The sequence below is a fragment of the Ictalurus punctatus genome, chromosome 11 (genome assembly GCF_001660625.3).
Source record: "Ictalurus punctatus breed USDA103 chromosome 11, Coco_2.0, whole genome shotgun sequence".
NCBI lineage: Eukaryota > Metazoa > Chordata > Actinopteri > Siluriformes > Ictaluridae > Ictalurus > Ictalurus punctatus.
The window spans coordinates 17968699-17982158 of record NC_030426.2 but is presented as its reverse complement, the minus strand read 5'-3'; the positions used below and the strand labels follow the sequence as shown (position 1 = coordinate 17982158).

Here is a 13460-nt window from a genome sequence, read left to right as displayed (position 1 = left end):
TCAGGTTCAAAATGTCAGTTATGCACTTGGTGAAATAGTTTCTATAATTTACTGAGATGAACGGTGGCTAACTTTTTTGTTAAGTTACATCTATTTTTAGAGTTCAAGCTGTCATAATTAATCAACTTTAATCAACAATGTAAATGAAATTAAATCTATAGTAGTGTTTAAACTGTGAGGAATATGTAATGGCAGTGTGAATGTAATATTTGCCAGTATATATTAGTTATAGTAATAGCCACAACAAATGCTGTTATGTAATTGTACAGATACTTACGTAACTCTTCAGTAGTTCTACTGTGCTGCCAGTATTTCATTCTAATATTTCTTTATTATAAAAATTTTTAATAAAGGAGTTCTTGAATTTATAAAGCACTTTTTGTACAACTTGAAGTCTAACCACATGAGATGGTGCAGGTAGTCACCTGTAAATTAAAAAGGAAACATCTGCTACTCATTATGCTGCTTGTGAGCTAATTAGTGTCCATCAAAGCTGCAGTCCGTTTGCTTTAGTCCTGATAAGTGTGTGTGTGTGTGTGTGTGTGTGTCTTTTGATATGTACGTACACATGTGCAGGTGTCTGGAGCTCCACCCCAACAACCTCCAGGCCCTCATGGCATTGGCGGTGAGCCTAACCAACACGGGCATGAAGCAGGAAGCATGTGAGGCTCTACTGGGCTGGCTGAGACATAACCCGAAATATAAACACCTCCTGAAGAACCACAACAACCTGCAGGGCTCACCAAACTCACGCCACCTCTCCTACTCCACACCCATGGCATGGTGAGGACACAATAAATCGGGTTTGCAACATGTGTTTTTATGATTTTAAATTTGCTCTGCATTTTTAAAGAAGAATTTAACCATTAATTTTGCCAACATATTTAACCCATTCTCAGTTCAAAGTCTGGACACATGAGATGTCCCATGTATAAATGCCTTTCTGAATCAAAATGCATTTTAATAAGCCATATGTAGAACTTGTGCAGAAGAAGTGAACAACTTGGTCTGTTTAGGAAGTTCGTGAGCTCCTTCATGAAGCCTCATCAGCAATACTGCAAAGAAAATATTAAATATAAAATAATTGTGAGGTGTTAAAACACTTTTTTGGTCATTACAAAATATTGTTTCTGAATGCTGATCGATCCATCCATCCATTTTCTGTACCGCTTATCCTTACTGGGTCACAGGGAACCTGGAGCCTATCTCAGGAGGCATGGGGCACAAGGCAGGGACACCCTGGATAATGCGGACGTCTTCATTATTATCTTAAATTAGTAGAAAATAGTAAAAATGAAGAAAACCCTTCAGCGAGCAGGCAAATTTTGACTGATATCGTAGGTGGGAGTAAGGGTTTTTAACTATTTTATTTGTTTTATTTCATTTCTATGCTAAAAGATTTTTTTGGTATGTGAACTGAAATAAAAGTGTTATTTTTTGTAAATATGAAACTACACATTTTTAGATCATTATTTACACTCCCACCTGTGTATAAGCACAAAGGTGTCATCAGGAGAACCCCCAAAGGGAGGTATCTACTAATGTAAATATTATTATTATTATTATTATTATTATTATTATTATTACTGTTGTTGTTGATAATTCAGATAAAGATAATATGTACTAGCTATGTTTAAAAAAATTTTTAAAGCTGGATTGCCAAAAGGTTACAAAATGCTGGGCTGTTTTAATAGAATGTTCATCGATGATTCACTTCAGTAAACAAATAACTTACACTCTTTTTTTTCAGCTCCAAAATGCTTTGAGTGGAACTATAATAATAGCTAGAATTATTTATTAAGTGCAGTGTAGAAACTCTGCGATTTCAGACTCGGATCAGTATCTGTCTTACCATATCTCTTTCTCTCAATCATTTCAGCTCTTTGCTGCCTGAGGTGAAGGAGCTGTTCTTGGAAGCAGCCCAGCAGAACCTAGACACAATTGACCCGGATTTGCAAACTGGCCTGGGTGTGCTTTACAACCTTAGCTCTGAGTTCAACAAGGCTGTAGATGCCTTCAACGCTGCACTGTCTGTCCGGCCAGAGGTACTCATTCTGCTGACACAATGATGTTGCATATCATACAGCACGTGTGTGTGTGTGTGTATGTATATATATATATATATATATATATATATATATATATATATATATAATATGTATTACAACCCCAGTTCCAAAAAAGTTAGGACGCTGTGCAAAATGTACATAAAAACAGATTGCAATTATTTGCAAATCTCATAAATCCATATCACAATTGAACATGGAAAAAATATAAAATGTTACGAATAATATATAAAACCAAAATATAAGGAAATGTACCATTTTAAGGAAAAAATAAGGTAATATTGAATTTGATGGCCGCAGGACGTCTCAAAAAAGTTGGGACGGGGCAACAAAAGGCTGGAAAAGTAAGTGTTACTAAAAAGAAACAGCTGGAGCTTAATTGGCAACAGGCCAGTAATATGACTGGGTATGAAAAGAGTATCTTAGAGAGGCAGAGTCTTTCAGAAGTAAAGATGGGCAGAGGTTCAGCAATCTGTAAAAACTGCATCTACAATTTGTGGAACACTTTCAGAATAATGTTCTTCAATGTAAAATTGCGAAGAATATCTCATCAACTACTTCTTTTTGAGCTATTCCTTGGTGGATTTGCTAGTGTGCTTAGGATCATTATCCTGTTGAAAGTCCACTTTCGGTTCAACTTCAACTTTTGGACAGATGGCCTCACACTATCGTCAAGCACTCTTTGATACAATGCAGAATTCATAGTTGAATCAATGAATGCAAGCTGTCCAGACCCTTAGGCAGTGAAGCGACCCCAAACCGTAACATTTCCTCCATCGTGCTTCAAAGTTGGTATGAGGTGCTTCTTCTGAAAAGCTGTCTTTGGTCAGCACCAAACATGTCTGCTGTTACTGTGGCCAAACAACTCAATCTTTGATTCGTCTGTCCAGAGCACATTATTCCAAAAGGCCCAGCCTTTACCTATATGATCATTAACAAAATGTAGTCTTGCTCTAATGTATTTTTAGACAGCAAAGGTTTTTTTCCTGGCACACCTCCCATGTAGGTCAACTTTGTGCAATCTCTTTTTGATTGTAGATTGTTGGTGGCACTTTGACACCAACAGTTACAAGACTTGCTAGCAGATCCTGTGATGAAATTTTGGGGTTTTTGGAGACTTCTTTTTGCATCACATGGTCTGCACTTAGGCTGAATAATCTGAAAAAAATCTGTGCGACTTGAAGATGATTTTCTTTAGACTGGAATGATGTATTTAAAATAATTTGGAGATCTTTTTAAATCCCTTGCCAGACTCAAAGGCATCCACAACCTTTTTTTCTGAAGGCCTTACAGAACTCTTTAGATCTTGGCATGATGACACCACACACCTCAATAGCAAAGGGAACACCAGACACTAGATATGAGAGGGGTATAAATAAGACCGGTTCCACCTGCACTCCCTCAGTAGGTTCTGATCACTGGTACCCAATCTTGAACACTTGATTCTAATTTTATGGGTGTGAAGGTGTGTTCAATGTAGGGGTATACTTACTTTTTCCATATAACTGATCTGTTTTTTTTTTTTTCATTTAAAATGTGAAAATTACTACAAAATGTCAATTGTATGTGTCTTTTGATAGCGTGTATCAACTTTATTTATAGACACTGTTTCCAAGAAGATCAACTGTTTGCTTGACCAAATATGCAAAAAAAAAAAAAAAAAAAAAAAAAAAAAAAACCCAACAAGTTCCATGTGGTCTACTTATTTTTTCACATGACTGTATAGACAGTGAAAGAGAGAGAGAGTGAGAGAGTGAGTAAAGTAAAAGCAGCTCTTTCACAGGAAGCTAGACACATGAGTTCTTTTTAAAGTTATTGACTCTATAGCAGGGGTCAGTGCTTAGGCAGACAGGATCAATATGCACAAATTTGAATCAATATCCAAAAATTAGCAGACTGAGGTGAAAAGCGGTAGAAAAAACTGTAGAACAAGAAATCATCAGATTGAACTAGTAACCACAGCTTAAAATTGCAGTTTTGACAAATGCAAGACTTCGCAAAGACCCAAAGCAAATAAACGATAATTTTATACACAAACACAAATATGACCACAGAACAATACTGAAACAAATATGTTTAATAAATCCTGACACTTAACTGCTGAACTGAAATTGTGACATCATTTTTTTCTCTCATCATATCCAGTGGGAGGAAATGTGGTCGTCAAGAGCATAATATTAAGCAAAAACATAATATTAACATAACATAATATTAAGTAAAAAGCAGTACAGAGGCTCCACAAAAATATCTAAATTGCAAAAATAAAAGTGTGAAATGTGTATTACAGTTCTTACGAAACAACAATTTCAGAAGATATGGGATTTAAGAAAGAACTATTAGTTTGTTACTCTACTTCCTTAAGTGTACAGTACACTTTTGCTTGAGTATTTCACCTAATGCATTTTCTCTACTTTTTATTTACTAAAAACATTAATTCACTACATTTCTCTGTAATTATATATTTCTAATGTCATAAGATGACATTTTAGCATCAGGCAGCTTCACGAAATTTCAACAGATGTGACAGCAAATATGAGACCTCACTGTAATCTACCTGTGGATATGTACAGTACACTTTGTACACCAAGGCAGTTTGTGCTGTGACAGCTAGCCAATCGAATTCAGCTAGTTTGTATTGTCAGAGGTAATTATCATGCTGGCTAACGGTAGAGACATTAGGAATAAAGCTGTTGTTAAAGCCTTAGCTAATATTTTCCCATGTTCCTTGGTGAAAGGGACACTAATTTTCCATCAGTAACTAAAACTAATGTGTGAGTAGAGGCAGACATCGTTATCGTTTATGAATCTTTCTTGTGCTTTTACTGTATTTGTGCACTTTTAGTAAATTTAAGTTAATACTTTTCTTCTTTAACTTTCTAGAGAAGAAAGTGTAAGTGTACCCTTGCTTTTTACCTGAGTATTTATTTAGATGAGTAATTGCGCTTTTACTTAAGTTAAGAATTTCAGTGCTTTTCCCACCTCTGAATCTGGCACCTCAGAACACGCAGTACACTGGATGGTAGAGGTACAGTGAACACAGTACACATTAAAGGCCAGACATACTAAGAGAAGTGTTAATCTCAATGGCTGTTTGTGCCAGTGGGTGTGGCCAATTTAGCAGATGGTCTGCTGAAAATGCTTGTGCAAATACATGGCTTGTCTAAATACTATGTGGTTGATGCAATATAACCTAATTTTATCCATATTTTCTATCTAAAATTTTTATCCTGGTTAATATCATTAACCAGGGTTACAGTTTTCAGAAAAATCTCCAGTCCCAACTACATGTCGAAAAACCACACAAAAGACCTGAAGCCAGCCCAAAAGCTAGTATTTTCAAGTAACCCAATCTGGTAGCCCAGTCATGAACTTGTGTGCTACTCCATGTTGTTCATTGTGCATGGTGCAGAGCGAATCCTGCCCCTGTGGTTCTCTGTTAGCGTTTGTTGCAGTTCTGTAGACCACTAGGTGCAGTAATAACTCTATGGAAAATAAGTGGGGCATTGAGATTGCTGCCCGGTGATTGATTATGAAACATCTAGGAAGGTGAGCAAATCAACGGAACATCAGCTTATATTGGTCAAATAATACAAAATTTTTAAGGCACTGGTGACTCAAAACAGGTCATAAGTATTTGAATGTAATTTAAAATGTATGGAGTTGGGAATGATGACTGCACGAAGATTATTATTTGTTGAACTCGTTATATAGTGCCGCCACTGGTTATGACAACCCCATTGATGGTGTTTTGGTTGATGCACAACATCCATTTTGTGATGGCTTGTGACAGAGAAAGATGTTACTCAGGATGTATAGCTAGCACGATTGTACTCAGCTGAGCAGATTTAATTGTAAACACTCGCAATGTACAAGATCTGTCACCAAGCTCCCGATGCAATTCATTTTGATCTTCAGTGAAAGTTTCTACTGTGCCACCATTATAATGAGAATTTGTAATAAGCATCTGTTTGACCTTGCTTTCTGAGCTCTATTCAGTCTCCATACATAGGCTACATTTACACACAAAAATCAAAAATCCTTCTCTTTAACTTGACATGGTAATGTGTGTCCGCCTGCCGAGGGACTCGAATACAATGAAACATAATGTTGGCGCCAATTTCCAACACCAGGCATCCCTTGGGCATCAAGCTGCTCAGACACACCCCAGTCTGTCAGTGAACAGACAAAACCAGACCTCAAGATAACCGCTAATGGGGTTCATTTGTAATAATGTACATATAAGTATGTACACTGGGATTTTTTTTTTTAATGCTCATGTCAGATGTGGATATATGATGCCTACAGTTGGGAAGATTAAAGCTCAATGATGATGTCAGTATCGTAATGGCAGTATCATGGATGGAGATAATAAATCTAAGGAGATCAAAAAGTGACATTGTAGTTGCATAACCATAAATCAAGTATAAATCAGGAAGTCATTTGCCCTCAGGCATAGTGGTGGAAATGTAATAGACGTCATGCTCCAAAAGCACCTCACATCACTTTGCTTATCAAAATTTCTAATGTCAGTGCACCAAAAGGCAAATGGCTTTATCTTTAAAATGTATTATTGAATACACTTCAGTGCTTTCACACTCATGCGGTTTCTTATGAAAGGTTCTACAAACAAGGGCCTCGGAAATTAAAGTAGGATGGTCCCACATGAATAACCTAAAGATTTGCACTTCCCAAAAAGTTTATGCGCAAGACTCATCATTCCTTCAACAAATTATCTCAAGGTGATACGGTATATTGTAATTAATAACTGCCGCTGTAACCATAAAGACTGTCCTGTGCTGACTCTTATTTGCAAAATGCTCATAATGAACATCCTTTCAGTACTGTTTGTGTTTACTTTCTCTTCCACAGCTATACAATGTAATGATTTTATAGTCTCACTATTTGGTGTCACCCATAAGTGGTTCCCTTTAGAGTCTCATGGTTACTTCCTCGTGTTGTCTCGGGGAGTTTTTCCTTGCCACTGTCACCTCTGGCGTGTTTATTACAGATTGAAATCTACATCTGTATTCATGCTTTGTGAAATATTTATCATTAAAAGCACTATAAAGTGAAATTGGATCGAATTCCATATGCTACATTTGTAAGGTTCAGAGCAACTTTCTTAAGTGTGACTGCAAATTAGAGTCAAAATATACATTTTTATTTGTAGAAGTCAAAGCTGGTAAAAGCTCAAATGCTTCAAATTATAAATATATGTGAAGTGACCGATTAAATAATAACTATTCCTTCGCACCACTGACAGGACTACTTGCTGTGGAATCGTCTCGGGGCGACACTAGCTAACGGAGACCGCAGTGAGGAGGCAGTGGAAGCGTACACCAGAGCTCTAGATCTCCAGCCTGGTTTCATTCGCTCTCGCTACAACCTGGGCATCAGCTGCATCAACCTGGGTGCACACAGGTCTGGGAGTTCTGCCATTTATCTCCTCTTCTACTTTCTTACATTTTAAATCAACGTCATCTGACAGCACAACGGCATCCCACTTAGCCATATCATATGACTGAATTTGGAATGCTCCTACTGGATTATTTTAATGTAAGATTTTACAAAAGGGCACAACACATGATGAAGACTGTAGAAGTATTACTACTGACTACAATCAATTCCAGAATTATTGCTGCCCTTCATTTAAATAAACAAATATAAGTAAAATAATTTTCAGTAAAATAATGGTTTCACAATTATTGGCATCCATCTCCTTAACACTTGGTGCAGCCTTCCCTTAACAGAATAACAACATTATACCACTTCCTGTAATATCGAACAACATTTTAGAACACTTCCAGATGGATTTTGGACCACTTCCTTCATACTCTTTATAGCAAGTGGAGTGCCTTTATCTTGTTCAAAGGTCCATCTACAGCCAAGTTGTAGCCTCTTGGTAGAGGCAGGAAGGTTTTAGTAGTATGTAAGCAAAATTTCTGCAGTATCATGTGTTCAATTCTTGGCACTTCATCTGTTGTTGCAGGGAAGCTGCCAGTAACTTCCTGACAGCACTAAGCCTGCAGAGGAAGAGCAGGAGTCGGCAACTCTCGCACCAGGTCATGTCTGGAAACATCTGGGCAGCATTGAGAATAGCACTCTCAATGATGGACCAGCCCGAGCTCTTCCAGGCAGCAAACATTGGGGACCTGGACTTACTCATGAGGGCCTTCAACCTGGACATGTGAACTGGCAAATATTTTTGACCGAGTACAAGCCAAGAACCCAAAGTCCTTCAAATGGAGGAAGCTGTAAATCGTTTTATCGAAGAGGTTTTCGAGATTTTTTTTTTCCGCAAAGCACCTTTACATTCCTGAGAACTGCATGGCAGTATATGATTTCAGAGAAGAGCACAATGCCTGGAAGACTGTAGAAAATAGTAGTTAGTGACGTCTTGCTGGGTGGATGTTGGATGTGCTGGAAGAACTATGAAAAAAAAAGTCTGTAACTCAAAACAGTTACATTCCTGTGTATTTTCCTCTTGTATAATGAAACAGATGCAAATCTGGATTGTCAGATAGATCAAAGCAATAGTTCAGTGCTACCACCTACAGGTCCTATTTTAGCTTTTTCTTAAATGCTAGGGATAAAAAAAATTCTGTTGTTTGCTGTAACTTTGCTGCAGGCCAGACAGTAAACCCTTATTTAAAATGCATGACAGACAATTAGTAATTTCGGAGATCTTATGGGGATGACAGTGGATGAGATGGTTTCCTCTTGATGGCTTGTCATTTACAAAGAAGCAAGAAGGGTTGTTTTTTTTGTTTGTTTTTTTTAACCAAAACCACAGCTTTCCGTTTGCATCTTTACTATATCTCTGAATGCCATATGTGACTTCTTATGAAAGACCCACAAAATATGCAGGTGACTGTCCTCCACAGCTCCACTTGATGTGAAGTCATGCATTATTGCATTTTGTCTTAAAGCTCATTTAAGACTTTTGTTGAATGTGATGTAATGAGAAGTGTCAACGTGTCAAAAATGTTAGGGTAAAATAATGAATGATGCATAACTTGAGATTATGGTTTAATTTACCGTTTTTAAAGATGGAGGCAGATTACCTAAAGAGTGAGTGTTGTCACGTCTTATCAGCTTACTAAGGAAACGGCATGGAAAAACATGGTAGCTTGTTAAATATGCACTTATTTGTTTCTTCTCAGTATAACTAGATACAACTAGTCCTTACAGGGCACATATTTTTGCATATTATATAGCATGAGTGACCAAATCTACTTATTTTGATTATCATTTTTACATTAAGCTCTTTACCTTTTGCGTATTTAAATGACTGTAAATTCCCTATGACAGGCCTGTGCTTTCTAGCTGATTGCTTCCTACTGTAAATTATCTAACTGATATGTTGGTAGAACCCAAGGAATGTCTCCCCCCTTTTTTTAGACCTCTGTACAATCTCAGGTGAGATGATCTAGATGACCTTACACTCTAGAACTCCTTATTTATGAGGATTGCATGCTGAATGCACTTATTTTTGAATGCGGTAGCTTTATTTATATGCATGAAATTGTCATGCCTCTTTTATTCTGTCCCTTATTTCTATGACACACATAATCCTGATTTTGCATTTCAGTACATATTGACCTTTATGTATATTTAACATAAAGCAGATTATATAATAGTTACCAGTTTTGCAATGCAACTAGTATTCTAGATAAAATACTTTATTGTATACCTGTTCATACTATTCTCACAAAAGAAGCCAGATTTACTGATGCCTGTAACGCATGCGGAACATTGTAGCTCGAACAAACAAGTGTGCGATCAGTGATTTCAGTAGTAGTATCCCTACTACCATGAAATTATACATTCTTATGAAACTATACTTGCTGCATCTCCTAATAACATGTCACAGGCTTCATTAAGTCTGGTGCAACATTATTACACATAAAATATATCAAATATTGAGCAAACATATGAAAATTATCTTTTAAAATAAAATAAAATGTAATATATACACTGACTACTTGTCCTGTTTTATAAACTCAGCTGTTTTACCTTATTCACTAATAATTAATGCATATTTATCTCAAAGCAAGTGCACCTTTTTTTTCCAAAGACAGTGTTGTATGAATTTTTTTTGGCCACCTCAAAAACGAAAAAAACAAAACAACAAAAAAAAAAACCCCAAAAAAACACACGTGTGATTTTGGTTTTATTTAATATTCCAGTTAATAATGTTATTGGACAGACTGTTCTCTTGAACACATTTGCCCTCGTAATGTTCTGTTGTAAGCAATATTCGGATAAGAAGATCCATTACAAAAGAACGTTGTGTAAATTTGCATAACCATAGGGTTGGCACACACATTTGCAAAAAGAAGAAAAAATAAAATAAAAACTTTGTACCACTTGACATTCAGTTCCTTGAAAAACATGAAATAGATGAAACACATAAGATCTACTATACATTTCAAAATATTGAATGGCTAACTTTTGGATTGTAACATTTTGGATTGTAGTGCACAAGCTGATAATATGAAGGCCTGCTTAAGAAGGAGGTGTCCGAAGCATCACCTTTCACACTTTGAAAAAGAAAAAGGATGAGTGCAGCCATACAGCATTTGATGAATGCTTTAACTCTGAAGATCCAATTAGAAACAGAAAGCAAGAGAAGCAAAAACTCCTATGATAAAACAGAGCAGAGAAAGAAATATTGGTTTATCTGTTAGTAATGTCCCAGAGAAAACAAATGTATGCGTAGTTGGGATAAAACGAGAATTTTTTTTTTTCATAAATATCACTGTATGCTTCTGAGAGGAACCGGGGGGGGGTAGAAAGAACATGAAGACATCAAAAATTGTGAGCGTTTTGGTATTATTGAGCACCATAGATAGTACATTCCACATTCACATCACCCAAGGATGTGACAGAAATTGAGATCCAAGTTAGACGCAAGACGCTGCATATGATGTTAGAAAGTTGAATCCACTTGTCACTGCAGTATATATGTGTGTGTGTGTATTATACATACATACATTTTATATATATATATATATATATATATATATATATATATATATATATATATATATATAGCTTAGTTATTGGATACAAAATGGGCTGTTAATGTCTTTGAGAATAAAATGAGATGAACAACACTATGGTGAATCAAACCTGTGCAGTCAGTAAACCTGGACAAGGCATTGAGTATAAAGCACTTAACTATTGCACAAAACAAATCACTGCTACATCTTTCTTGTCTTGTAACACTGACCAAAGGTGTAAACCTACATAATCATGTAGTTATTGTATTTCTGTTGTGCTGAAGTTTGACAAGATAGAACATAAATCTGCTGGAGTTATTTTTTCCCCCCAAAAGATCAATATACTGTAAGAGTGCATATTTAATCCCTACAAAAACAAACTTTCTCCCACACACGGATTCTTTTAAACTTGACATTTCATTTTTACTTTGCCCAATACTTTAACAGTCTGTGCGTATTTGTGCATAATATTACGTCACCTAAATTCCACTTCACTTCATAAAGTTCAGTAAACCTCCAAATATATTTTTAAACACAGTTATGTGTTCCAGTGCTCATCCAAAATGTAATTCCAAGAACATAAATTGAACTTGGTATAAATCAGGGCTGGCAGTAACGATACTTCCACACTGAGGAAGAATCATGTTTGCATTTTCACAAATTGAAGCTATCGCTTGAAATATACTGGCATAGTACTTCAAGGTATTGAAAGAGTAAACTAATTTGTGTGTTTATATATATATTAGCACATTAATCTGTATATTTCAAATGGCACACATCGCTCTGTATCTCCAGTACAGAATATACTCTCAGCAAACCAATAATAAACAAATGAACAGATGATTAAACACATTCATTCCCTCCAAGGGACCGTGCCTGTACTGGCTGAGCCTTTTCTTTGCAGGTCTTTGCATGGTATGAGGTGCATTCTCTCCTTCTCTATAGTGTGAACACCTCCCTGGTTTCCTGGAGTGTCAGAAATATCCTCCTCCTCTTCTGTGCCTTGCAGGCTCTACGCTCTAAGGTCCAAATCTAGCAGCTGGGCAGGCGCCGGTAAAAGTAAATGTAACCCAAGTCTTTTGGAGGACTTTCTGACAAACATACTCTATGATCATTGTAAATGACCCATCTAAAGGGGGAAAAAAGGATTTGGTCACTTGTCAGTAACTTTTTGACTAGATTTTTAGAGAGTAATCAAAAAATATCATCATTTTCTTAAAAAAATAAATTAAATAAAATAAAAATCTTACCTTCCTTCCTTTTTGATATGGCATACATAATGACCAGACATTGTTGATGTTCCCATGTGACTTATGAAGGCAAAGAGTTCATACCCTACAGTAAAAGAATAGCATAATTTTCATTTGAGAAACATGGACTAAATGATCATACACTGAGAAACATTCACTGAGAAACTAATACATGCTTCATAACTTCTAGTTTGAACTATTGTAACATGTTGCTGGCTGGCTGCCCTACTTTACCAATTAGAGTACAATATGCAAACCTTATTTAAACTAAACTGGCTGCCAGTTAGGATCTGCATTCACTACAGAGTCCTGCTTAAGATGTTTACATCTCTAAATGTCATATAATCTGCTGAAACACTATAGGCCACCATGAGCCCTTGGGTCATTTGAGACAGAACTATAAATACTGAGTATCGGTCACAATGCAACCAGTGGAACTCTTACATTTCCCAAAAACTCTGGAACAGTGTTCCTTGATCTTGGTAAATGTACTTTCATCATTTGTAGTCAATTTAATTGCAATGAATGGAATAATTGTATCTGATTATTATTTGTGCATGTAACAGCTCAGTGGTTAAGACTACTGATAGGAAGGTCGTGAGTTCACATCCCAGCACTACCAAGCTTCCACGGCTGGGCCCTTGAGCAATGCCCTTAACCCTCAACTGCTCAGTTGTATAAATTAGATAAATGTAAGTCATTCTGGATAAGGGCATCTGCCAAATGCCTTAAATATAATGTAAATGTAAATGCTGTTTGATGAGAAGGATACTCACGTCCAGGGCCGTCTCGAACACGTGGACTAGACATTTCCTGCTCCGGGGACAGCGTGGAGTCACTGTGCGTGTTGGCATTTGAGAAACTGGTATCATTGGGCTCTGTGTCGACCATGTCGGACATGGCCTCGCTCTCCTCCTCGCTCTCTGGGTGAGTAAAGATCCAATCTAAAGCCCGCTCCAGGTTATTATTCTGTAAACACACAAGCATGACACAGATATACAGAACTGGATATCAAACATAGATGTGGGAACTTTATAAAATATGTAGAGCATATATACAGTATCTCACAAAAGTGAGTACACCCCTCACATTTTTGTAAATATTTGATTGTATCTTTTCATGTGACAACACTGAAGAAA

At 36.6% G+C, this 13460-nt stretch overlaps 2 protein-coding genes across 6 annotated transcripts in view; one reads left to right on the top strand and one right to left on the bottom strand.

Annotated features, from left to right (window-relative positions):
* Positions 1 to 10041, top strand: part of pex5la (peroxisomal biogenesis factor 5-like a) — a 73820-nt gene extending 63779 nt beyond the window's left edge. For all 4 annotated transcript variants that reach the window (XM_017480363.3, XM_017480368.3, XM_017480364.3 and 1 more), the window contains 4 exons: positions 577 to 783; positions 1880 to 2045; positions 7330 to 7487; positions 8056 to 10041. In XM_017480363.3, coding sequence (XP_017335852.1) covers positions 577 to 783; positions 1880 to 2045; positions 7330 to 7487; positions 8056 to 8257 — 733 coding nt within the window. In that variant the 3' untranslated portion in view covers positions 8258 to 10041. The remainder of the gene's footprint in view (positions 1 to 576; positions 784 to 1879; positions 2046 to 7329; positions 7488 to 8055) is intronic.
* A 185-nt stretch (positions 10042 to 10226) lies between these two features.
* Positions 10227 to 13460, bottom strand: part of usp13 (ubiquitin specific peptidase 13) — a 28559-nt gene continuing 25325 nt past the window's right edge. For both annotated transcript variants that reach the window (XM_017480585.3, XM_017480584.3), the window contains exons 19-21: positions 13098 to 13290; positions 12322 to 12406; positions 10227 to 12200 (exon numbers count right to left, since the gene is read on the bottom strand). In XM_017480585.3, coding sequence (XP_017336074.1) covers positions 12104 to 12200; positions 12322 to 12406; positions 13098 to 13290 — 375 coding nt within the window. In that variant the 3' untranslated portion in view covers positions 10227 to 12103. The remainder of the gene's footprint in view (positions 12201 to 12321; positions 12407 to 13097; positions 13291 to 13460) is intronic.